General features: G+C 41.3%; 2 protein-coding genes across 8 annotated transcripts in view; one reads left to right on the forward strand and one right to left on the reverse strand.

Moving 5' to 3' along the window:
• The window catches only part of UNC5D (unc-5 netrin receptor D), a 638,805-nt gene that overhangs the window by 17,872 nt on the left and 593,653 nt on the right, over positions 1 to 27,280 (forward strand). The gene's annotated exons all lie outside the window — the stretch shown is intronic.
• LOC101109417 (large ribosomal subunit protein eL19-like) lies at positions 14,484 to 15,183 on the reverse strand. The gene has a single exon (XM_042241219.1). It carries the CDS (start codon positions 14,892 to 14,894, stop codon positions 14,568 to 14,570), a length of 327 nt encoding a protein of 108 aa, XP_042097153.1. The 5' UTR covers positions 14,895 to 15,183; the 3' UTR covers positions 14,484 to 14,567.

The raw sequence follows: 27,280 nt of genomic DNA on the forward strand, positions 1-27,280 counted from the left end.
ACTTCTGAGCAGGAGGACATCCAGAAATGGAGTCAGGGGGCTAGCAGGGGCCGACACAGGGTGTCTAGGAGCCGACACACTCTTCTCCACCCGTTTAGTCGCATGTGGGCTGCATGGTTAGAGCAACACAGCTAATGAGCCTGGAGAGCTTTATTTGTGCCTATTCCAAGTAGTTTTTTGGGTGAAAAAAAATTTTTTTTCTGACTTAGAAGGATGTTCTGTGCTCATTGTAAGAAGTTTGAAAATATGGGAAGGCACTATAGAGGACAGAAATCCCCAACAGAGCATTCAAAAATAGCCACCTTACGGGAGTTCTTATGGTGCCTCTGGTTGTTGGCAGATCTCTACTGGTCCCTCCTGTTCTTCATCTTTTGAAAGGAGCACGTTACCTAATTATTAAACTGGGTGCGTTAGTTCAGCTCACCTTGTCTTCTCAGAAAGTTCACATTGTCGTGGCAGACTTAGTGCCTCCTTTCTGTGTCTTGTGTGCTTTGGATAATGTGAAATGATCACGTTGTTATCTTTTCTACAACTGGCCAGAGCTAGTGTACATACCCTTTGTTGTGCCCAAGATCATGAGTACCAACTTGTTTAGAAGAGTTACACAGTAGGGCTTTGTGTTAACTGAACCAAGATATACACTTATTTTTTATCTCTTCAGTATGAGAAAGGCAAAGTGATTGAAGTACTCCTTTGACATTCAGAACAGAATTTAAAAAAAATTTTTAAACTCAAGACAGCTTTGACTGGTTTTATCTCGGCATCGGAATGAATCAAACTTTGGCCAGTGTGAGTTCTGACTACTGTACACTTGGACACAGAGGGATACATTTATTGGAATATTTATTGTTCTTGTGTGATTGGGGACTATCTCAGTTGTGGTAAAGTCTTATCTCTAGGTAGCCAAGAGCAGTGATCACATTACATATGCTCAAATTATATTCTGTGTTGTTTTATTTCTTGGAGTTGAATAGGAATTTTCCTAGGCAGAGTTAATTAAGATTAGAGCAATTAGTCATTGCCAGGTCCCCTTCCCACCTTCTTAGGCTAATTTATTAATAAAATGCATGTGAAGTAATTAAGATGTAGAAAATGAAAATCAGAAGACCATATATTTTGGCATAGCATGACGTAACATATTCTCACTTCATCCATCTCTCCATCACCACCCTCTCTCATAGCCAAAGTACTTACCTCCAGAGTGAAAACATCAACAGTTCCTCATCTATCGAAGTGTTTCCTCTATGTGTGTGTATATACGTAATGACATCAGAGTTCTGTAGCTGGTAGTGGTTTTGTAGTGAGTTGAATGTCTGTTTCCTCATTTGATACCTGCTGACAGGGGCAGTTTGTTTTCTGAATCTTTGAATACTGTTTGGCCTTTTTTAGTAATTCAAGGAATATGTGAAGAGTAGAATGGATGAATCATTAGCACCAAAATGAGTATTTGTGTGTTAGCTGAGCTCTGACTTGATAATTATATGTTAATGTGAGTGTTTGCACTGTGTCACCCATCACACTAGAGGCTTAACATATATGTGCTTTAATTCCTACAACAACCTGTGAAGGTAGGCATTATTATCTGCTTTACAAATAAGGAAATTAAAAGTCAAGTATACTTATAGAAGTCCATACTACTGATAAGTATGAGCGTAGGGATTTGGCACAGGTCAGCTTTGCTCCAACACGTGCATTCTTTCCTGTTATCATATCAGGATGCCTTCTAATTTTGACATATGTGTGTCTGTGTATATATACATATATGTGTATACTCACAATGGAATATTACTCAGCCATAAAAAAGAGTGAAATGATGCCATTTGTTGCAACATGGATATACCTGGAGATTTTCATACTAAGTGAAGTAAGTCAGAAAGAGAAATATTAGGTGATATCGCTTATATGTGGAATCTATAAAATAATACAAATGAATCTGTATACAAAACAGAAACACTAAGAATACAAATTTATGTTTGCCAAAGGAGAAAGGCAGAGGGGAGGGATACATTAGGAGTATGAAATTAACAAATGCAAACTACTATACATAAAATAGATAAGCAGCAAGGATTTGTTGTATAGCATAGGGAACTATGTTCAATACTTAATAACCTATAATGAAAAATAATCTGAAAAGAGTAACTGAATATATCTTGCTGTATACCTGAAACTGACACGATAATTGTACCATGTGAGTAGTATGAGGAATACAATTTGTATCCTCCAATTTAGGTTTTTGTAATTTTAATACATGAAAGTAAATTTAAATTTTAAAAAATGCCCTCTAACTTTGTATCGAAGATTCCCATGAGTGTCCAGCCTTCTTCGGATATAATATTCCTTTCAAAGCCAGCTATGGTTGGGTTTCCAGAGTAGCTCTCCCGAATCACTGTGCTGTCCATGTGAAACCAACATAGTATTGTATATCAGTTGTACTTCAATAAATAACAATGACAAAGAGCTTTCCCAGTCCCTTCTTAGTCCCCAGGTATGGTAGAGGTTCCCTAAGAAAACGTGTGTTGAAATCCAGCTTCTTGATTCTGTCTTTGGCTCCTGTCTCTGCTCGGAGCAATTTATCAATTACAATTTTTCCTAATGTGTAAGTGTCCTTGAATGTCAGTCTTGTTTTCCCCTTTGACAGTTTAAGCAGTGAGCATGGACGTGACAGTGTCTGGCTCTCTTGGCCTGGCAGGATGACAAGCCCATTTTGCTGGTCTTATACTGGGGGAGACTGGACCCAATCTCCGTGCCATCCTCAGGGCCTGTCTGTGCTTCATGTACATCCAAAAGAAGATTGCAACAGTAAGCCCCCTGCCATGGATATGGTATCATGTATGGCTGACCTTGCTTTGGGCAAAGAATATGCATGCGTTGATGTACAAACTAATAATAGTTGGCAATAGTAATTATAGGCCAAATGATTACCTCAGGTAAAATTAGCAACCTGCATTTTAACAGGGCTTTCATTGCCTGAAATTCACTAATAGAATTAACCCCATTGGTGGGTACAGGGAATTCACATGTATTTAACACATCCGTGCATTGTGCTATCCAGATTATGGGACCTTTTAATTTCACTTCTCAAAGGGAAGAAGCTAAGATTACAGAGAAGGAAATAGGAAGGTATTAGCTAGATTTTCCTGGGTCATTACAGGTTCTAAGTGACGCATCTGAATATTAAAATAAAAAATCTGTTCCAGAAAACATTTATTGAGTATATTTAAGGTTCCCTGGTAGCTCAGACAGTAAAGAATCTCCCTGCAATGCAGGAAACCCGGGTTCGATCCCAGGGTTGGGAAGATCCCCTGGAGAAGGAAATGGCCACCCACTCCATTATTCTTGCTTGGAGAATCCTGCGGACAGAGGAACCTGGCCAACTACAGTCCATGGGGTTGCAAAGAGTCAGACACGGCTGACTGACTAACATACAAGGTGTATAGATATTGTTTTTGAAAGAGGCAACGAAGAATATACTTATGAAGCACAGTCTCTACAACCAGACTGAGTTAGAATTTAGTTTTTAGCACTCATCAGCTGTGTGACCATAGGAAAATTAATTAACCTTTCTGTATGCTGTCTCCTCCTCTGTAAAATGGAGATAAGTAATAGTATCTGCTACTTAGGGATATTGTGAGGATTAATTAAATTCACACATGCAAAGTACTTACAATTCTCATATGTAATATTTTATCTATATTCATCACTGTTACTTCCATATTGAATCACTGTGCAAGAGACTGGGATCTAGCTATGAAAGCTACCGTACCTGCCATCGAGGATCTTCCAGCCGAGTGAGGGAGGTGCCGGAATCCACTCTACAAGGCATTGTGGGAAATGCAGGGAGGGAGTAGAACTTGGAACATGGGGTTTACTCCAAGGAAGTGTTAACCAGGCCAGCTGAGTGATGAATTTTGAGAAGGAAGGTTTGGGAGATAGAGGACATTCAAGGCAGCGCAAATCAGGACAAGATGCCTCCCCTCTAAGAAGTGACTTCCTAGACTTACCCCCTAGCTGGTCAGGCATCTGACAGAATAGAAAACATTATATTCCATGGAGAAATAAACATACAGATGTCCTTGGAAGAGGATTCTGTTTACTCGTTCTGAGGTGTTAAGTCCTGAAATCCCATCCTCTTTATAAAGTAGTTTCTCTTAGTGAGGTAGCAAGGGCAGACGGAAGCTGCAGCCATCCTTTCAAGACACGACTTCTGACGGGAAGGAGAAGGCTCACACCGAGGACCAGCCCTCAGGAAAGGGAGAGCCCGTGTTTGGTGGTGCTGGCTGGTGATCAGGACGGGAGAGGTCGGGAGTGGACCTTGGTTTTACGCACGTGACAGCGTGGTCCAGGGTGGAAATTATCACAGGCTAGACGCTCATTCTCATCGTAGCTCGGAAAAGAGTTGATTCCATGAGAAGCAGACCCCACAGACGTTTGAGAGCGGCCAATACCTCGTTTTGTTTTCCAGCCAAGGACTGCAGGGGGCTATATATATATCACTCTAGATGCTGTAACTACTCCCCATCACATGGCTGGTTCATTTTTACCTTTTCCAAGTGAACACTTTAGGCAGACTGATTTACTTTTTTCCCTCCTCTCTGAAATAGAGAAGTGCTCTTTAGCACTTTTACCCTTTGAAAATATAAAATCACTCAAGGGCTTTCATATTTTCAAAGGGCAGAAGCAACTTTAGTGAGAGAGAAGAGTGCAAAAAGCCGACTGATCTTTTTTTTTTAAGTGCTATAATGAAAACATGTATAAGACATATCCTCCAGGCCTCTGTGTAAAAGAGGTGGCCGAGGTAAAGAGAAGGAGAGGGCAGAGATGGCTGCAGATCTGCAGAGTGGGATGGCTTTCTCTGTGGCTTGGATTTTATTCTTTTCCTTTTTAACTTACTGGGGAAGAAACAATCCTTACCATTTTCCCCAAAGCACATGCTAAGATCTGCCTAAGTGGTAGCCCTCCATATTTGGCCTTCGTTGGATCTTAGTTCCCAACCAGGAATCAAGCCTGCACCCTGGAAGTGAAAGTGTGGAGTCCCAACCAGTGGGCTGCCAAGGAAGTCTTCAGCCCTCCATATTTTATTTTTTAATATTTTTGCATATAGACCATTTTTAAAGTCTTTATTGAATTTGTTACAGTATTGTTTCTGGTTTTTTGGTTTATTTTTTTTGGCCCTGAGGCATGTGGTGTCATAGCTCCCAGACCAGGGGTCGAACCCACGCCCCCTGCAAAATCCTAACCACTACCACCACCATGGAAGTCCTTGCCTTCCATATTTTAATTGAGAAAATGATGGCCTCCTTCTTTGACATGGATTTGCCAAATCTCAGACCCCTGAGGATGAAATCATAACCATCAGGAACTTCACTGTGTTATTCCTGAGTGAGTTTTGCCTTCGGCGTGACAGCTATAGTTAATGTCTCCTCGAAGATGCAGAGAGAGCAGTTGACCTGTCAGGTAAGAAACAAATAACAGAGCTACCAGCCAGGGCCATTATCTTAGCACTGCGCCACCCCTGCGCACGGCAGACACCTCTGGAGCGGTCCATCATTCAAAAGGGCCATATTTTACCCAATGAGGTGCTTACTACGAACCACTATAGAAATGATCTACTAACTCCAGCTTCGTCGGAAGTCCTGGATGAGGGCATTCTGTGTCTCTTTACCTCCTCCCCAGATCACAGCAGAGTACTATCTGCAGGCAGGATTTTACTTATGTTTAATATTAAATGTAAACATCAACAATGTCCTAAGGCATTCCTGGCAGGTATGATTCTTCAATGCTGTGTGCCAGAAATGGGGTCCTCTGTTGGGGACCCCAGGGATTACAGCATTAACCAGCAGGCCCTAGAATTGTCACAGACTTTGTTCTAAGAAAGACATCCAGGACACTGCTGGCTCTTTCCAGGTTGAGTTGGGCTGGAGTCTGTGCATGCGTGTTAAGTCGCTTCAGTCATGTCTGACTCTTGGTGACCCTGTGGGCTGTAGCCTGCCAGGCTCCTCTGACCATGGGATTCTCCAGGCAAGAATACTGGAGTGGGTTGCCATTCCCTTCTCCAGGATTGGAGTTTACTGAAGTTTAAAGCCAATGAAGGATACATTTGCCATTTCAGTGACTCAAGGGTATTATGATGACTTTTTTTCCTTTTATTAAGGCAGCCTGCACTGCTGACTTCTGGAGACAGGAGGGATCTTCTGAGTAGTAGAGTCCCACTCTTCCCTAGCTTTACTGCAGAAAAGTGATTTAATTATGAAACCATGTGAGAGTTTATGATGTTACCTTAGAGAGACTTGCCTTCATCAAAAGGCAACTTAAAATTCATGCACAGTAGCCACTGTGAAGGAATACCTAAGGCTCATAAATAAAACAAACCTACCTTAATTTATGGCTAGGACCTTCTCTACCCATTGAGCTATTCAGACCTCTGCACAATTGATGTTTCTTTCCTCCAGTTATTTCAGTAAAAAAATGAGCTGTATTTTATGCCATACAAGCATACTAATAAACCAGTGTTTTGCTGCTTATAAAGGCAAACTGTCACCTGTTAAAATATGTAACTGTCATAGAAAGATAAAAAAGGATCATTTAATAATGATGAACAATGTGCATGTGGCGTAAATAGAATCCAAAAGGTAAACAGCAGTTTATTATGCCAGAGCCAGCCAGAGCTATTCCTCAGTGTGGAGGGCTCTCCACCGATCTGTGAGCTCTTCCTTTTAAGGGAAATATAACCTGGCTTAACAGTGATGCCTGTGTGTGTGTGTTTAATGGAAGCTCATTGCTGGTGCAAAATCTGGACTGTTGCTTTCATGATGGAAGGGAAAAAGTGGCTTTCAGGCATATTTCCTTAACTGATGAGGAAAATCTTAAGTGTTACTTTGTTTTCTCGAGCTTGATAATAGGGAATGTTTAGAAGTTTCATTGTTCGAGTAGTTTTGGAAAGGAGGTTGTGTTTAATTAAGCTATTCAGCTGCTTCTCAGTGTTTGAAGCCAAATATATCCTAGCAAGAGTATGTCTGATGTGACTAAATAAAGCCAGTGTTAGCAGAAATAGAAGTGGGTTTATTGTAGCTGCCTGGGCTTCTTGATCTCTTTTTATCGACCCATACAAATAATCCGTCCAAGATACAGCATTGAAACTCCAGATCTTCTTTATGATGTCAGGGGATGCTTGTAGCCAGTGGACAGGATTAAAGCTGCATCCTTGTACCCTGAATTTTTAAGAGGCACTGAAGGGTTCTTTGGTTTTGGTGCAATGAACAAGAAATTGTAATGAAACTTTTAAAAATTAATACGTTCTTCTGTTGTAATCTGTTCCACTTCAGGGAACTAAAAACCAGGAGGGTAACCACAGGAAGAGTTTCTTCTCTTCTGGAGTCATTTCTTCTCCCTGTTTCCAGTTAGCATGTATTTATATTGACTAAAGTCTTGGAAGTGACAATATGGTCGGCTCAATAAATATTGAATGTTTTAAAGATTTGTGTAAATATTTGCCCAACAGACAGCCCTGCCTTCTTAAATATTTGGCCTTTTATGTTAGGTTCAACGTGCAATGATTTAAAAGCTTATTCAACTGTTGAACAGAACCATACCAGTTTTAAAAAGTCTTTCCAAGCCCAGTTGAATTGGAAAGCATTGTATTCAGTGAGTAATAGATTTTCACAAATCAGAGCGGATAAGACTGCACTGAAAGGATTAAGAAGGGCTTCATTGGAAAGAAAGGGTGGGCTAGTTTCTGGGATTGGAATGACCATTGCTTTGTGTCCCAGCTCCATACCCAGGGTCCCCTTCATACCAAGATTTCTTGTCCTGGAAATTTCCCTTCTTAGCAAAATTCTTGAAATAACTGAGTTGTTTGCCAAAGTGACTTATAGATTTACAGCAAAACAATCAATTCATAAATTCAAGTTGGAATCCTGAATATTAGGTCCTAGGGCAAGATTTGGCTACCGTCTCATACCCCGTAGTCAAATGAATCTTTCAGTATCAGAAATCTGTTTCTTCAACCCTCATTTTTATTATTCTTACCAAGTTGACAGCAGTTCTTTTTTTGCCTTTATGATAAAGTACAGACTCCTTAATGCGGTAGTTTGGCCTCAGTCTACTCTTCAATAGAGAATTTTTTAAGCCAATTCTTTTTTTGGCCACACTGCTGGCATGTGGGACCGTAGTTCCCTGACCAGGGATTGAACTCATGCCCCCTGCTGCCCTGCAGTAAAAGCATGGAGTCTTAACCACTGCACCACCAGGGAAGTCCCTCAACTTACTTTTCTAACTTCAGGCCTCACCACTGTCCATTGTCTACCTTGCTCTTCACAAAAATGTACCCTGAGCTTTTCACAGCTCTGTACCTTTGCATATGACTATTTACCAAGACATCCATCTGCCTGACTTCTCTATCAGGCTGTTGAACTCCTACGTAGTCTTCAAAGCCCATTTCAAAGATGACCACCACTGGCAATTCTTCTATAATTCCATTCGGTAGGACAAATCACTCCTCCCTGAAGCCAGTACTTCAGAGAGGGCCTTGCCATGAGTGGCAATAAGATAGCTTATTTCTGTAAGTTTGTTGACATGTCATAGATACCTAATAAATTGGTATTCTTCTTTGTTATGAATAGTGGACTTTTTCATTCAACGTGGTGGTGATGGAACTCCCTGTCTGTGGTTTTGTATCCGAAAAGGATGGGTATATTTAGGCTTTAAAAGAGCATTTGAATGTTAAGCCTTGATCACCGGATAGTTGGATGTGAGAATACAAACTGAATACATCCTTAGCCTGTTAGCCTTGGTGCTGTCACCTAATTCTCTAGCCTGCAACTGTCTTATTTGACAAATAAGAAATATTAATATTCTTTCCCTCTGAACTGGATGCAAACTCTGAAGTGACAAAAAATTGACAGAAATTTACCTGAAAATGATGTTCACATGTGGGTTTTTTTTTTTTTTGGTTTTAATTAATACCAGTATTCGTTTTAATACATTTCCTGGAAAAAAGCTGTTTTATTTTTTTGTGATGAAGCTTATGTGGCTTGTCCTTTATTTGGTCCAGGAACAAACATAATCAAAGCAGGTCTTGTGATCTCTAAGATCTGGTGACATTTTGGAGAGTAAAAACATGGGCTCATTTATATTCAGCCACAGAATATACAGACCAGATTTACAGCATGACCTGTAGCTTATCAATTCATTGATCTATTTGCTCAGCACTGCAGATGGTATAAGTGCAAATGAATAGAGTGATAAAATTCCTCCGCAAGTCTTTGAAGTGGAGCTTGCAGTATAATCTCTTGGGTACAGAATATCTTTTTTGGTGAAATGTTGCCAATATAGAGAAAAACAAAGAGAATACTATATAGTGATTATCCCTATGGCTGTACCAAGCAAGCTTCATTAAATATCTACTTTGAATCTAGAAATTAATCTTAACTATTAAGCTTTTTAAATATATAAACTGCAAATTGATTCTTTTGCCCACTCAGCCTATAGGCAGGGCCATCCTGAAATGGAGGAGATAGCATGGAAGAGGGGGGATGACACAGTCCAGAGGGCTTGCCATGATGGTAAGTAATGGTCTGGTTTTCACTCATCTGCCTGAAATGGGAAGATAGCTTGTAAATATTCCTGTGAACAAATATAAACAGTCCTAATAAGACAAGTTCAGATGAAACCAGAAGAAAATGGCAGAGCTGTACTTCCCCAGATCTGAGCACAGATTCCCCGTCATCCAGGTTGGGAGGGAAAACAATAACATTCATACCAGATTTGACAGAAAGTCAAATCATTTTATAGTGATGTTATTTTGACCACAGTTAATAATAATTCCACCCCTTTTGTGGTATGACTGCTACCTAATCATCAATTCAGTTCAGTTGCTCCGTCATGTCCAACTCTTTGTGACCCCATGGACTCAGCACGCCAGGCTTCCCTGTCCATCACCAACTCCCAGAGCTGGCTCACATTCATGTCCATCGAGTCAGTGATGCCATCCAACCATCTCATCCTCTGCTGTCTCCTCCTCTTGCCTTCAATCTTTTCCAGCAGCAGGGTCTTTTCAAATGAGTCAGTTCTTCACATCAGGTGACCAAAGTATTGGAGCTTCAGCATCAGTCCTTCCAATGAATATTCAGGACTGATTTCCTTTAGGATGGGCTCATTGGATCTCCTTGCAGTCCAAGGGACTCTCAAGAGTCTTCTCCAACACCACAGTTCAAAAGCATCAATTTTTTGGCGCTCAGCCTTCTTTATAGTCCAACACTCACATCCATACCGGACTCCTGGAAAAACCATAGCTTTGACTAGATGGACCTTCATAGTACGAAGCTAGTGTGATACCTTATCATATCATACAGTATATTTAAGTGTGGAGGTGTAATAACTAGTAAGGCATTTAGTGTTACATCTTTTTTTAAAAAAATGTATTGGAGTATAGTTGATTCACAATGTGTGTTCCAGTGTACAGCAAAGTGAATCAGTTATGCATATACATACATCTACTCTCTTTCAGATTCTTTCCCCATATAGGTCATTACAGAGTAGTGAGTAGAGTTCCCTGTGCTTTACAGCAGGTTATCAGTGATCTATTTTATATATATGTCAATCCCGGTCTCCCAAGTTATCTCTCCACCCTTTCACCTTGGTAACCATATTTGTTTCTACATCTGTAATTTTATTTTTATTTTGCAGATGAATTAATTTGTACTGTTTTTTTTTAGATTCCACATATAAGCGCTATCATATGATATTTGTCTTTGACTTTACTGAGTATGACAATCTCTAGGTTCATTCATGTTCCATTATTTTTGATTTTTTTAAAGATTCTGTATCCTTTAGAGAAGGATTGACCTGCATTTTCTGAAAAAGGGCTAGATATTAAAAATTTTAGGCTTTGCCATAGGGTTTAGGCCACAAATTCACTACCATAACTACTTTGTTAATGAGAGCAACCAAAGACACCCCATTAATTAGATAAAATTAATATGTAGTGGCTGTGTTCCAATAAAAATTTATTTGTAATAACAGGTAGCAGGCAGGATTTGACCTGTAGAATGTACTTCACTAACCTCTGTTAGAGATACATTATAGAAAGGCTTCTGGAAATATGATGTCTGGGACTGGCATCAAAATACTCTGGAAGTGTAGAGGAAGTTTATAGGGATATAAATGAAGAAAGTTGGACCATGTGGTGATAATTATTAAAATTGGGTGATATATGAGGGTTAATGATGTATTTCTGACTATATATATTTAAATAATAAACCTCCAGAACATTAGGACGGACCTCATTTTTTTTCCCTCAGGATGTTTAAAAAGTAAGCTTTCCTCCAGTAACTTAAAAAATTTCGCTGTTTTGGATGATAAATGCTCAGAAGCTTATTTCAGGTTTCTTGAGACCAGAAGATAGTTCGCCATATACCATTGGATGAACAGTTTATTTCTTTTTCCTTGGTACAAATGGCCAAAATAATGTGCTCCAAAGATTACAACATTCAATTGAAATGCATTCCTTTGTTGGCAAGAACTGTTGTAAAACAGATCATAAATACACTGAAGACTTGAAGGAAGAAATATTAAAAGACACTAGACCACGTGGGAAGCTGGCCAAAGAGTTAGATAAAAGTACAGAAATTTCAACATCTTAGAGCTAATATTTGTTAGCCCATACTCCAGTAGTGAGATATAGAAAGAGCTATGTCAGTTCCTCTTATTGTATAATGAACTTGACCGAATTGAGTGACTTAAGACCACTGCCGTTTTATTATGCTCTGGATTCTGTGGGTTGGGAATTCAGTAGGGTTAATAGGGTGGCTTGTCCTCCACTGAAAGATGTCTGGGGCTTTGGCAGGGAAGGCTTGAATGCCTGGAAGTGAAGGGACTGGTTAGGACTGGAATCACTTGGTACTTGGTGTTTATGTATTTATGTATTGAGTATTTGAGCTTCCCACAGCATGGCAGCTAGATTTTTTTTTTTTTTGACTCACAATAAATTTTTATTTTTATTTACTTATTTATTTTTGTCCATAGCACGTGGCATGTGGGATCTTAGTTCCCTCACCAGGGATTGAACCTGCACACCCAGCTTTGGAAGCATGGAATTTTAACCACTGGCCTGCCAGGGAAGTAGCTAGATGCTGAAAGGTAGCATCCTACGCAGGGCATCTGGAGAGTGAATGTTCCAAGGTAACAGACAGAAGACAGGCTCTCGTGACCTAATCTCAAAAATCACTTCTGTCAGTGTGGATGGAAGCCATCAGAAGCCCACCTAAATTACAAAGCAGGGGCATAGACCCACGTCTAGATGGGAAGTGTTGAGGTATTAGGGGTCATGCATTAAAATCAAACTGGTTTCCCAGTTGATGCTAGTGGTAAAGAACCAGCCTGAGCCTTGGGTTTGATTCTTAGGTCTGGAAGATCCCTTGGAGGAGGGCACAGCAACCCACTCTGGTATTCTTGCCTGGGGAATCCATGGACAGAGGAGCCTGGCGGGCTATAGTCCATGAGGTCACAGAGTTGGACACGACTGAAGGGATTGAGCACGCACACAGAAACTTCATGAATTTGCTGATTCTGGTTCTGGCTATGTTGAGTTCCTTTTTGCCTTTTTCTTATGAATAACCTTAATAGCAACAATAGCAATAATAATATAACAGACTGTTGTACTTAATTCATTATTATGATCCATTGATAGACTGTAATTGTCCTTAGGGGAGTGGTTGGTGTGATTTAGTATATTCTTCAAATTAAAAGTAAAACCTGTGTCCTGTCAGATCTTAAATTGTAAGATCTAAGACAGAGCTGCACTGTTCATTTATATTTTTATGAACCTCTTAGCTTTGTACAAGTCTCCAGCAGACACCTGCTTCATGGCCATTTAAAACAGTGGCTCATAACATACAGTAAATTTATAGGCAGTCATTTCTTGCAGTTGCCAACTTATGGTACTGTACTTGTGACTGCAATAAAAAAAAAATCACTATTTATTTCTTTAACTTTTAACATCAAAATGTGCCCCTAAGGTACATTGTGGAGATACTACTCTGTCGCTGAGGATGGCCTCCTGCCATTTCTCATCAGTAGTACACATCTGTTTGGGTGAGCTTTGTTTGTAAAATACACAAATGTCATAATAAACACCAGTGATCTCGTTTAAATTTTATATTGTAGTATAGTCGATTTACAGTGTTGTTAGTTTCAAGTGTATAGCAAAGTGATTCATTTGTACACATACATATGCTTTTTCAGGTTCCTTTCCCATATTGGTTATTACAGAGTACTGAGTAGAGTTCCCTGTGCTCTACAGTAGCTTTTTAGTGATTAACTATTTTATATATAGTAGAGACACCCCTGGTGTTTTAAGAGATTGATGAATTCTGAACTGTACTTATAGGAAAGTCACTGATCCTAAAGAGGGTGCGAGAGCTGGGTTTCAGATTCTCTCATTTAAATACATGTATTGCTGCTGCTAAGTCACTTCAGTCGTGTCCGACTCTGTGCGACCCCATTGACAGCAGCCCACCAGGTTCCCCCGTCCCTGGGATTCTCCAGGCAAGAACACTGGAGTGGATTGCCATTTCCTTCTCCAATGCGTGAAAGTGAAAAGTGAAAGTGAATTTGCTCAGTTGTGTCTGACTCTTCACGATCCCATGGACTGCAGCCTACCAGGCTCCTCCATCCATGGAATTTTCCGGGCAAGAGTACTGGAGTGGGGTGCCGTTGCCTTCTCCAATACATGTATTGGATGCCTCTAATTTTCTAGGTGCTTCTCTAGGCTTTGAGATAGACAGGTTTCTCCCCCCATGGGATTTCCCTTTGCCTGAATATGCTTAAAATGAGTTACAACTCTAAGGATAGCTTTTTGCAAGCTTTCGTGTCTTCCTCTTTGACTTAGATAAAGATAAAAGCTCTTTTCAGCTGCATTGTTCAGTGTGGCCATGGCTAGGTTTAGTATATGGTCAGTCTACCCACCACTGAATTAAAAGTCCAGAACTCACAGCAGTGGTGGAGAGGAGTTATGGCTCTGCTGTTCTTGGAATTGTTGGATTCTCAACAAAGAAGTGATGTTGAATTGCTGAGTATTTGTACAGCCTCAAACAAAACTGAAAATGATGTTTTTAAAAAATAAAGTGTTGCTTAAAGTATAATTTCAGTTGTCCTGCTGAGGAATGTGATCTTTGCTTCCACTTGAAACATTTTTCCTTATAAGTGTCTCTCATAGACTGGATTCCCTGGGATGCAGGTACTGAGGATGCTGTGGGGTGAGTGGGGGGAGCTGGATTGGAGGAGGGTGAAATTGAAGGATACTGTAGCTGCGACAGAGGTTGCAGAGATTCCATGGGCTCAGAGTGGAATGGGCCATTAGAATTGTCCCAAATGGAAACCAGTGCCTATGACTTTAAATACACCCCCATGGCCATCTTCTGCCACTAACAGTCCCCAGATCTGGCCTGCCTGTGGGGATGACGGGGCTTACTTTGAATGAGGAAGACTTTTTTTTTAAGGCTTGTCTTTTATTGAATGAGTGATCTATGCAATTGCCGAGGCCACTATGTACAGAGAAGAGGGGGAGAACTTTATTTCTTGGTCTCTTCCTCCTTGGACAGATTCTTGGTGATTTCCTCTTTCTTGGCCTGGAGCCGCTCTTCACAGCGCTTGCGGGCTTCCTTGGTCTTAGATCTGCGGGCCTCAGCCTGGTCCGCCAGAAGCTTCTTGCGAGCCTTGTCTGCCTTCAGCTTGTGGATATGTTCCATGAGAATCCGCTTGTTTTTGAACACATTACCCTTCACCTTCAGGTACAGGCTATGATACATGTGGTGGTCAATCTTCTTAGATTCACGGTATCGTCTGAGCAGCCGGCACAGAATTCTCATCCTCCTCATCCAGGTTACCTTCTCGGGCATTCGAGCATTGGCAGTACCCTTTCACTTACCTATACCCATATGCCTGCCCTTCTGGCGAGCCAAGGTGTTTTTCCTGCATTGAGCCTGGGAATGGACAGTCACAGGCTTCCGGATGATCAGCCCATCTCTGATCAGCTTCCGGATCTGCTGGCAGGAGTTGGCATTGGCGATTTCATTGGTCTCATTGGGGTCCAACCAGACCTTCTTTTTGCCACAGTGAAGGACACTGGAGGCAAGCCTCTTCTGAAGCCTGAGCATACTCATGGCTGCGGCCGCAGTGGCGAAAGGCAGGAAGACTGAGTGAGAAATTAACCCAGGGCTGGTCTCCAACATCTGCACCTAAGTGCCTGCAGTTACCCAGTGTATTCACAGGGACTCTGCTTGCACTACCAGGTCGAGATAATTCCCAGTTTCCACACTGTGTTGCTTTTTTTTCCTTTCAAATCCAGATTTTCAGCAATCGGTATGAAAAAAAGCAAGTACCATATAAAAACCAATGCCAAGCAGAAAAGGAGAGTGGTGGTGTCCACTTGCCCAGGGCTTGAAATTAGAGTGCCCGATGGCTGCTAAGTGGTTAGGACTTGAATACTTACCAAGTTGTAAACAGTAGGTTGGGTGTCTCTTTAAGACTGTCATGAAGGACTCTCAGAAGTTAGCAAGTTTGAGGAGCTCTGGCCTTAGAACAGTTGTTGGGAGAGAAGGGCTCATCTGAAAGCTGTCAGCCACCAATGCTTCCAGCTGGGAGTATTTTGTCCTGAAGTTGGAATCTGAATGCAGCCCCTAGCGTTTATTACAGGGAATCATTATTGAGTAACCTCCTTGCCAGATACAAATCTTAAAAGTCAGACATAGCATCAAACCAAACACTACTTCTTCAATTAATCCACAGGAGACATTTAAAGCAATCATGAAAGTGTGAAGATGCGTGTGTCCTAAGATTCTCTGGTTGCCGTCCTTCATGTTAACATGTACCTGACAGTTAGGAAATATGTAGGCATTTCAAGATGGGATCAGGAGGTGTGATGTTAGTGCCCAAGTCCCTGGCTGCAACTTTGTGTTTTAGATCTTTATGCTGGCTCTTGTTAGGTTGAAAAAGCTTATAGCCAGGCCTCTTTTGGACTTAAGAAATCCAACTTCCCTCTATGGGAGGGAGTTGAATTCTGAATTTTGCTGTGAAACATAGTGTTAAAGAGTTTCCTCTATATTGGAAAGTTTCCCAAAATATTGATTTCAGAAATATTTTTCCCCAGGGAAGTTAGAGGGAAAAAAATAGCAAAAACTCAGCTAAAACATACTCAATTTTGAGGTTTTAGTTTTACAACATTGCCTCTTCAGAGGTGTGTGTGTGTATGCGCTCACTTAGTCATCTCTGACTGTTTGCAGCCCCATGGACTGTAGCCCGCCAGGCTCCTCTATCCATGGGATTCTCCAGGCAAGAATACTGGAGTGGGTTGCCATGCTCTTCTCCAGGGGATCTTCCCCACCGGGATCGAACCCTTGTCTCCTGCATTGGCAGCAAATTCTTTAGCAGTGAGCCACCTGGGAACCCTCCTCCAGGTGGATATATTTGAAAATCTCCTATGTGACTGTTATTATTGGTTTATGTAAATCCAGTTGTTTTTCATTATAGCTTGGATCAGAAATCTCTTACCAAGTGACTGCAGAGCCTGAAAAGTTTGTTAAATGTAAATTTACCATCTTCCACATACGTTTTATTTATAACTCTGGGGAAAGTACACGCCTTAACAACCCAAAGCGTTTCATTTTTTCGTAGGTCTGCTAGTATGATTTTTATGCCTACTACGGACTTTTAATCAATTTGTAATTTGTTGTTCTTTTTTTTTTTTTTTTTTTGCTTACTGATGGAGTATGTGTTTGTCTAATTCAGTTGATTGAGCATAATTGTGTTTGAATGGTGCTCATGTTTACCACTGAGAACCCCAAATCTTGTCTCTTTACGTTAAAAAGACCTTGCTCATTACCAGCTGGCATTTAAAGAATAAAATCTTTTCTTAGTCATCGTAATATATAGGTTTCCTCTGATAGGGTTGTGAATTTTTTTTTTTTTTTAAATTTTGGCTGGTCTGGATCTTCGTTGCTGCGTGGAATTTTCTTTCCGTAGTTGCAGCAAGAGGCGCCTACTCTCTAGTTGCGGTGGGCAGGCTTCTGATTGCAGTGGCCTCTCTTGTGAACCATGGGTTTCTGGACTCATAGGCTCAGTAGTTTTGGCTCCCAGACTCTAGAGCAAAGGCTCAGTAGTTGTGGTTCACTACACCTTAGTTGCTCCTTGGCGTGTGAGATCTTGGATCAGGGATCGAACCGGTGTCTCCTGCATTGGCAGAGGGATTCTTTACCACTGAGCCACCAGGGAAACCCCAAACATGAATTTTTTTAAAAGACACCTTGGGAAAATAAAGACAGCACAGTGCAAAAGGACTGCCAGAGTGAAAAGCTAAGAACAAATTGTTTCTTCAGATGATGTAGTGAGTCTCTAGAGAAGGACTTTTCATAAGAACCTGTTGCCTAACTCAAGCACAGCAGTGGTCATGTCCTAAGAAGCTAAACTGCCTCTCAAGGGTCAGGGAGAAAATGACTCACTAGCCAAATTGAATTTGTAACCTGTAACTTATCAGGCTGGTATCGGCAGAGGTCCAGCACCTCTGGGTTCAGTGTGTGTGTGTCTGTGTGTGTACAGGCATACACATGTCGAGCTTCGATGGCAGTGACTGGTGATTCACGACACGTCCTTTGGTCAGCCTAGAAACTCCAAATCTCACTGTGAGACACCCCATTTTGTCCTTTGGTGGCAGAGTTTGATATCAACTTTAATTCGTTATATGTCCCATAAAAGACGTAGGTGGTTAGCAGCAGCTTCATCACCTCAAATTTGTCTATGTCTCAAAATATTGCATATGTATGTGAACCATAGGCGACAACAGCCAGAGGGAGTTTTAGTAGGTGAAATGCCTTAGTATAGTGTTAAAAGTATTTTATGTTTATCAATTCTAAAAATCTCTCTGATTACAATGAAATAGGATGATAAATCTGCACATTTCTTCTCTAACTTTTCTTTCAAATTTTCACCAAATTTCTCTCTATCCTCGTACACTGGTTTCTGTTTTTGTTGCCAGGATTCTTCCCAAAGGCCCAGGGTAGAAGAAATCTAATATTTTGGATTAAAAGTTCATAACATATGTCACCATCTGTTATAAGTCCTAATTTCAGGCAAAGTGTGTTGGAGAAGTAGTTTTATAAATTCAAATCAATATTATTGTGACAAAAACTGTGGGAAATCATGTCTTTCATGCAGAAAAATGTGAGCTGCATTTCTTGTCTCTGGGGCAATGTAATTGAAAATTGGTATTCCTGTTCTTGAGGCTTCCTTGGTGGCTCAGGGGTCTCCAGTGCAGGAGACCTGGGTTTGATCCCTGGGTCGGGAAGATCCCCTGGAGAAGGAAATGGCAACCTACTCCAGTATTCTTGCCTGGGGAATCCCACGGACGGAGAAGCCTGGTGGGCTACAGTCCATGAGGTCACAAGAGATTGGATATGACTTAGCAACTAAACAACAGTCTTCTTTTTCTTGGTGTATTTTTATTCATGTTTCAGCTCCATGAAATCATGCTTGTTTCATTTTGTTTTCATTATTTTTGGAGTAGAGGTGACAAAAAGTGTGAGCTTTCAAGATCTACTCTCATTTTGAACATTTACTCTCTGTGTGACTTGGAGGAAATCAGTGTGCCACGGTTTCCTCATCTGTAAAATGGGTATCATGATACTTCCTAGGGCTTGAGCTACTATATAGTGTAACATTGATTTGCCTCTAATAGCTGCTTTGTTTGCATGGCCTACCTTTCACACACCTGTATCTATCAACCAATCTATATTCCAAATCGTTATCATGTGTAGTGTAAATTTTTTTTCCCTAGTACTCAGACCTTGTGTAGACAGAATAGTGCAGAATTTCTAAAGGATTAGGGGCAGTATGGCCAGAGAAATGGAATCTATGCAAAGTCTGATTGTTTGCTTGGAAGACGGGATAGAGGTATAATATTTCCATTGTGGTTTAATGTTTGATCAGTTTTATTAGTGGTTTTATGGAAATCAGAAATACTGTAGAATGTGTTTTTGGCAGTTTATACATGTTTCAGTGTATATCCATCTAATTGTGCCTTTTTATGTTTTTGATTGGAATATAATTGCTTCATAATATGTTAGTTTCTGCTGTACAGTGAAGCAAATCAGCTACATGTGTACATATACCCCCTCCTCCCCACTACCCCATCCCACCCCTTTAGGTCACCACAGAGCATCAAGCTGGGCCCCCTGTGCTATATAGCATCTGCCAACTAGCTGTCTGTTTTACACACGATGGTGCTTTGATGTCAAACCTAATTTCCCAGTTTATCCCACCCTCCCCTTCCCTCCTGTGTGGACACATTTGTTCTCTACATCTGCATTTCGATTCCATTTTTCAAGTCCTCTGGATAAGTTGTCAGAACAAGGGGTTATACTGATTGCTTCATAACAACATGGTTATATTGGCCACGAACTTGCTCTCTGAATGTCAAATATTGACATGTAACAGATCAAAGGTTAGATGTGTGAACGGTCGCTTGGATGGTGGTGGGGTTCAGAATTGCTTCTGGGCAGGCAGGTTTTGACTGAAAGTTGATTGATTAAATTAGCACAACTAATGAATAACCCATCAGAATGTTGGTCAGACTTCAGTGCATAGACAAGTGAGGTCAAGAAGCCCCACATGAACCCTGGTAATACAAGTACTCTTCAGGCTGGGGTGAGATTTTGCCAGTGGATTCAAACATTTTTGAGCCATTACTGTAGCTAGGCGTATTTTGAGATGGCTTTATCCAGCTGCTTTAAGCAGATACCATTAAAATGTTGATTATCCATCTTTTCCCACTTGTTTTGATTTCATATTCACTAAGCAGTTTTTTTCTGAGTTATATAATTTCCCTTGTCATTCTGTATATAAGGAGGTAGAGGTGATTTTTGCTTGAAATAATGCTTGGGATAGTTGTCTATCATTATTAATTAATACATAAGCATTGGATGATTGGCCTGTCCACTGGCAGAAATAAATCTTTAGGATAGTATTTTAAAAATTGGTAAATAGATGGTGCATTTTCAGAGCTTCTTCTCAGTGAAGAAGAAGAGTTTTCAATTACTTTTTCCTTTGCTGACTCTTTTTTCTGTGTTTGCTCCGGTCTCTGTGTGCTATTCCTATAATGCATGTTGACTGTCCTGTACCTGGGTTCATGATCATTCAGCTTTTCCTTTCTAATCTTCATCTCTTTACTCTTCCCCTTGAGACTGGAGAGACTGTCCTTGAGCTTTTTCCTTGACTGTTTTGAGTTTTTCCACAGTTTGGACTGCTATTCCCTGCCTTTGTTACTGTCTTAACTATGTAGGCTGGCCTTTCTGTTTTTCCCTTGTTCTTGACTGCCTCTTTCCATGATCCTCTCTTTTCAGAGATGCAGTGTCCTTTTGAGTTGTATTTAGAGAATACATTGAAAAGAAATTCTTCCATTTCTTACTGTCACGGTGTTTCTTAGGAAGATAGCCACTTTGTCTCTTCAGAATTTTGCTTATGTGCAAGCAGAAACATCTGTGCTTTTCAAAGATTGGCATTGGAAATGTATCCTTTCAGAGATGGTTGAATACTTTGCAGTGTCTCAGCTCTAATGAAAGTGCTCAGAGATGCAGGGGCAGAGGTGGGGATGACCTGAACCAAAGGAGGTACCCCAGGCAGCTTGACCTGTTGGCCAGTTTCTCCATGTAGAGCAGTCTGTAGGAATTCGCCGAACTACTGCTTTTTTACTTGGCCTGGTCTAGTTCTTCCAATCAGCAGCCAACCAGGACCGTACTCCATTCCTCATGCCCAGGGAAAGCCAGGTTTAATCTGTCAGTGACTTCTGATCGCAGAGGGCCCTCCAGCTCCTTGTGAACTCCGGATACACTGGGGAAGTCACCTGTGCCTCATACCACACCCATGCTCATCACCAACCCTGCCATTGTTACCTAATGGGTGTTGGCAAAACTAATTTTCTGGATCATTTTTGCCACCCTCCCAGGTAGATACTTCCTTTGCATTTAAGATCTCTCCCTTGGGTTTATTTATTTATTTCCATCTGTATTATATCTATAAAGCCCATGAAGTTTCTTGTGTAAAAACCATAAGCAGATTATTCTTTATTTTTTAAAAAATCCAACTAATGGTCATTTCAGTGCATGTCGAAACTAAGGAATGGAGTTTCATGGGTTCAAGGAAATGTCTGCCCACTCCAGTATTCTAGCTTGGAAAATCCCATGGACAGAGGAGCCTGATGGGCTACAGTTCATGGGGTTGCCGAAGAGTTAGACATAACTGAGCTACTGAGCATGCATGCATTTTTTATTTTTAAAAAACCCAGTTGATGGTCATTTCAGTGTGTGTCTGAATTAGAAAATGGAGTTTCATGGAATTTCTTTATATTACCTGGAGAAGTGTCTTTTCAAAACAATCCCCTAAATATTAAAATATTTTCGCTATTTTTATTGCTATTAATTTGTGTTATTTTTTATTTTATTGGGGTATGGTTGATTTACAATAATGTATTAGTTTCAGGTATATAACGTAGTTACTCAATTAAACATACGTTCTTTTTCAGATTCTTTACTCATATAGGTTATTACAGAATATGATACAAATGAACTTGTTTATAAAACAGAAACAGACATGCAGATTTTGAAAACAAGCTTATGGTTCCCCAAGAGGAAGTGGGGGGCTATAAATGAGGAGTTTGAGATTAACATGCATACAGTATTATATATAAAATAGATAACCAACCAGGACCTTACTGTATAGCACAGGGGACTCTCCTACTCAATAAATGTTAAGTTTTGTATACTGTGATAGGGTCTAGTTATTAGCACCAGTAGTGAGTGATTATCTGCCCTAAGAAAGATACAGGATTTACAGCCTCGGAGAAATCCAATTTCTGCTTTTCGCCGGGCTCCCTGCTCTGAGCCCAGGAGACTGCGGAGCCTGCCAGAATCTCCTGTGCCCTGCTGAGATGCTCTGAGGAGGATGGGGGCGTCTCCTGCATTCTAATGATGCCCTCCTTTCAATCCTGTGTGCTCAGTCATTTTTGTAAATAGCGACTCCTGCTTACAGACGTGCGGCATTCCTTCCGCAAGAGGAAGGTAAATAAACTCAAGAGGAATAGTTGGGACTTCACTCAGTTGTCCACCCACCGGCAACTCGAGGTGTCCGTGCTTACCGTGGAGCGAGATGGTGTTGGGAAATGAGGGCCAGCTGTTTTGTGAGATTTAACGATGAACTTGTAAACTATTCAGAGAACGTAAACACAGTATAAATTTTATGTGGGTGGCAAATTGCTCCCAAGCCGAATGACCCTTTGCAATGAAGCGAACATTTGTCAGCATCGTATTTGTGCTGTAGGTCACACGGGTGATTAATGAACATGGTTCCCAAATGTAAAATATGGAGGAGTGAGTCCTCCGTGGCCCGTTAATAACCAAGGCTCCTGCTGCAGTAAACCTCCAGGGATGATGGCGACTCTTCCTTCTCACCTTTATGCCAGCTACTTGCACACACATAGGTATAAACGCTCTGATGTTGAACGCTGCTGAAATGACCTTGCTTTGCTTCCGAAAGACTTCTGGGGGTAGAGACAGACCTGGGCTGTGGGTGGATTGGGTTCTCCCATCGACAAAAGATCCTCAGCTTCCAATTAACTGCAGCAAAGTGGATCAAGACCAACAGAAGGTTAGCACTATACACCCCACCTTGTAAATCGAGAAAAATTCAGGATTCTGGGTGCTGTTATAATGGAAATGGAGCATTATCTTTTCAGTCATGCAGGTAAAGACCCAAGCATACTGTGCTCCTCCATCAGTGTCCCTGAGGGACTGTATCCAAGACCCCCGTGGATCCCAACACCCATGGGTGCCAGGTCCCTTGTGTGCTAAAATGGTATTGGGCTGTCAGTCCTTTGCAGCCGCAGATTCTGTACCTGCTGTTGGTTGAATCCATGCATGTGGAAGCTTTGAATCCAGAGGGATGAATGTATCAACACTGTGTATGAAGGAATGCTACCTTCTCTGTGCAGAGGTTGAGTTGCGCTTTCCTCTGCTAGAGGAACTTTTTAGAGAAGACAGTAGTGAAGTCTTGATATTCAATCATTTAGTGTTTAGTGAGGGTCTGTGTCCTATGTTATGTGTTAGATCTGTAGTTGATCTTCCTGATATGTTCTTTCTGCATCTGCTTTGATCTGTGAAATTGTGTCTGTTCCCACATGTGGGTGGCGGGGGTGACTGTTAACATGAGGATGTAGGTGGCGTAACAAGGAATGCATCTGTCTCTCCTTGATGACTTTTTACCTGCTGTCAGCCATAACAGATAACACTGCTGTCTGTCAGTACTTGAAACATGCCCGTGCTTCTTATACAAATTGTATCTTTAGAAATCTGCGTTTTCTAATTTAGCATGGACCCCTTTTCCTTTGGACTTTACCAAGTGGTAAAGAACCTGCCTGCTCACGTGGGTTAGACATAAGAAATGCGGGTTCGATCCCTGGGTTGGGAAGATCCCCTAAAGGAGGGCACAGCAACCCGCACTGATATTCTTACCTGGAGAATTCCGTGGACTGAGGAGCCTGGTGGGCTGCGGTCCATGGGGTCACGGAGAGTCAGACAGGACTGAAGCAACTGAGCCTGTGCACACACCTCTTTTCCTTCCCCTTGCCAGCTAGTTTTCCCTTTGCCTAGAAGGCTGCCTGTAAATGGACTTCTCTCCTCGATGCTTTCCTCCATCAGTTCCTTCTGTCCTGGGTTGCCAGGTTGATCTTCATGAGGTTCTGATCCTGTGTCTCCCTTCTCAAATTCCCTGGTTCCCCATTGCCTAGCAAATGAAGTTGCCAGCTGATATTTATTTAAAGCACACGTGTGCCTGCCTCCCCACTCATCGGATTCCTTTTACCTGTTACTGCAGGCACAGCGCCTCCTCCCTCTGATTCCCCGGCTAGAGCTCGCTCTTTCCTTCACCAGCTCCCCAGGTCTTTCCGTGGCCTCACATCTCTGCTCTGTGATCATGTGTCCATGTACCCTCCTCCCCATGGGCAAACTCCTCTCTGTGCTGAAGCCATTGCTTCGTATCTTCCTTCTGACTCTGCCCTGATGAGAAAGTACCTCTTGCCTGACAGTGTGGCATTTCTGCATTTTCCTCTTGGCCCTCAAAGCCCTGATTGAAGGAAGGAGAGATCTCCCCAGCACCACAGCTGCGTGGGGCACAGGAGGGGCACGTTCGTTGAAGATCCATCCCTCTGTCGCTGGGTGTCCATGTTTCTTGCACTAACTACAGCTCTTTCCCTGTAATATTGTTTTGGGGCCAAAGTTCTCTTCTTTCTGAAACTCTTTCATTGCTGTACCCTCTAGCTAGAAGGCACTCTTCCAAGTCACACACGTGATTCTTTTTGTTTTTTGATGGGAGGAAAATTGCTTTTCAGTGTTGTGTTGATTTCTACCACACAACGTGAATCAACCATAAATGTACATAGATCCCCTCCTCTGGGATGTCCCACGCCTCTAGGTCATCACAGAGCCCCGCGCTGAGCTCCCTGTGCGACAGAGCGGGTCCCCAGTAGCTGTCTGCTTTACACATGCTGCTAAGTGGCTTCGGTTGTGTCCGACTCTGTGCAGCTCCGTAGACGGCAGCCCACCAGGCTCCCCCGTTCCTGGGATTCTCCAGGCAAGAACACTGGAGTGGGTTGCCATTTCCTTCTCCAATGCATGAAAGTGAAAAGTGAAAGTGAAGTCAGTCAGTCGTATCCGACTCTTAGCGACCCCATAGACTACAGCCCACCAGGCTCCTCCGTCCGTGGATTTTCCAGGCAAGAGGACTGGAGTGGTTTACACATGGTCGTGTGTATATATCAGTGCTGCTCTATCAGTTGGTTCTATCCTCTCCTTCCCCTGGTGTGTCCTAAGCCCATGTGTCTATATTCTTGCCCTGCAAATCGGTTCATCAGTACCAGTGTTGCCCTATGGGCATGCCTGAGAACTGAGGTTTAGCATAACCCCCGTCCACTGCCCCCTGTGACCTGCATCTCCATTATTACAGGAAATAAATCCTGCCATGCCTTGATGCTTCTCCGTGGATATTATTTTCCCATTTCTTGCCTACTTCCTTCATTTCATTTGGTGAATGGTGTTATGATAGTGTCTTAAATCTAGGTATCCTTCTCACTTTTATATTCTCTGTTTTATGAATTACTTTTATATCACTTCTTGAATACTCACATTTAATGACCTGTCCCCTCACATGTACTCAGTTATTCTTTTAGGTACTAAAATATTATATTATTTTCCATCACTTAATATCCATCTAGGCAGGATTCTATTGTAAAAACAGTTCTAAATCTCCAAAGGTTCAGAGCAATTTGCAGAGGCTGGAACTTGGTCTCAATTTTCTTTTGCTTTTCTTAAAGTAAGTAAGAGAAACAAACCTAGGCATACTTGGTCTCTTCTTAAAATACCTCGTGAGTTGGTGGCCTGTTTCTGAATATTGCTGTGCATGTTACCACAGCAGTCAACACTCAGAACACCATGCTCTGGGATTGCTACCTACCACCCCTTTTGAACAATTCTGACACATAATTTTCTTTATGCCTGTTTATTGCTAATATTTACTTGTAAACTATGTAAATATAGTAAATAGCCTCCTCTTTTAGAAACCATCAGATCAGACTTGACTGTAAAACTCTATGACCCTCCTTGAGAGCAATTTTCATCCTTTTTTATGTGAATCATCAGAAATTTTTGTCGTGTATGAGGTGTCTTCAACAAGGAGAAGGGGTTGTCAGGGCGAGGGTAGGATTCCTGTATTTCTTTGGCCAATTCTTTGAATAAATAGGAAGACAAAGACCACGTGAAACTACATCAGACTGTATTATGCTTGTGTATACTTCTTGCTGAAATAATCATACTGAGTTTAGAAGTTATATGTACAAAGCAATGCTAGACTCATAGAAATTATAAGCGACATTTATTAAACTAAATAGCAAATATTGTTCTTTAAAATACAGTTTATAAAACCTTCTTTTAACTGATTTTTAAAAAATTCACAACTTTCGGCACTTCCCTGATGGTCCACTGGTTAAGACTCTACATTTCTGTTAAAAGGGGCTCACGTTCTATCCCCTGGTCAGGTAACTAAGAATCCACATTCCATGCGGCATGGCCAAAAAATTTTAAAAAGCATTTGCTACTTTTGGTGATAGAGATTTTCTTTGCACACGAATGGCAAAGTATCGTCTCCCTTTGCTACCACCGATACCATCCATCTAAGCTCCAGGTTTGATGCAAGGAGTTGCAGATAAATTACCTCCTGGCAATTTCAGTTGATGTACCAGTTGTCACTGGTAAAGAAGCCACATTTGTTTTCCATGGAGCAGTGGAAAGTCTGGGAAAGTTACTTAAAAATATAATTTGTATTTTCTGTAAGTAAAACATTTCTCTCTCTGAGTTAGATGTTGCAAAAGTTACTTTAATAAGTTTGCATCCCCTGACTCGGAGGGCATTCCTTCCTTTTTGGTACCTTCCTGACCAGTGAGTTTAAAAGTAGACTCTTTCCGGCTATTGAATGCGTTTGAATTCTTGGCCTTGAAATAATTATTAACACCTCAGTGATACACTCACGAAACAGTGACCTTTGTGTTTCTGATTGTTTTTTTAATTTTTACGTGTATAGTGTCATATAATAGCACTAATGTATAATCATAAGACTTTCACAGCTGTGTCTACAAACTGCAAACTGTACCCAGGTAGATGTGAAACTGTTTAACAGTGTTAATAGCCTCATTGTCAGACTCAGGGATGAGGAAAAGTCCTGTGGGTTTTCCAGCTCCGCCTTTGCAGAAAAAGACGGATTCATCTTCAGGTGAACACCCTCCCTAGCAGAATTAGAGCATTCATGCTGAAACATTCTGCACATAGGGGAGATAACCATTATCCCCAAATGTTTGGCTCCTGTTTAGAAGTAGTAACTGGTTTCAGATGAAGCTTTGAGTAAGTGGTGTGTTATATGAATCTGTAAATAAAATTAAATGCTCTCCATAGGAGATGATAGTTAAATCTGAGTGAGTTGCTGGGTAGCATTCATTTTGCTGTTATATGAGACGAAGGTGAAAGGGAAAGAAGATCTAGCTCATAGATCAGTTACATTTCTTTAGGGAGCTGGAGTAACCAATTTGTTCTTTTGGTCCAAAGCACAGAATGGTTAAAAAAAAAAAAAAAAGTCACTCTACATCTCAAATTAAGCTTCTTGTTGAGGAAACCTTACTAGGGATAAGTTCTGGAAAAAT

Source organism: Ovis aries, chromosome 26 (genome assembly GCF_016772045.2).
Source record: "Ovis aries strain OAR_USU_Benz2616 breed Rambouillet chromosome 26, ARS-UI_Ramb_v3.0, whole genome shotgun sequence".
Classification (NCBI taxonomy): domain Eukaryota; kingdom Metazoa; phylum Chordata; class Mammalia; order Artiodactyla; family Bovidae; genus Ovis; species Ovis aries.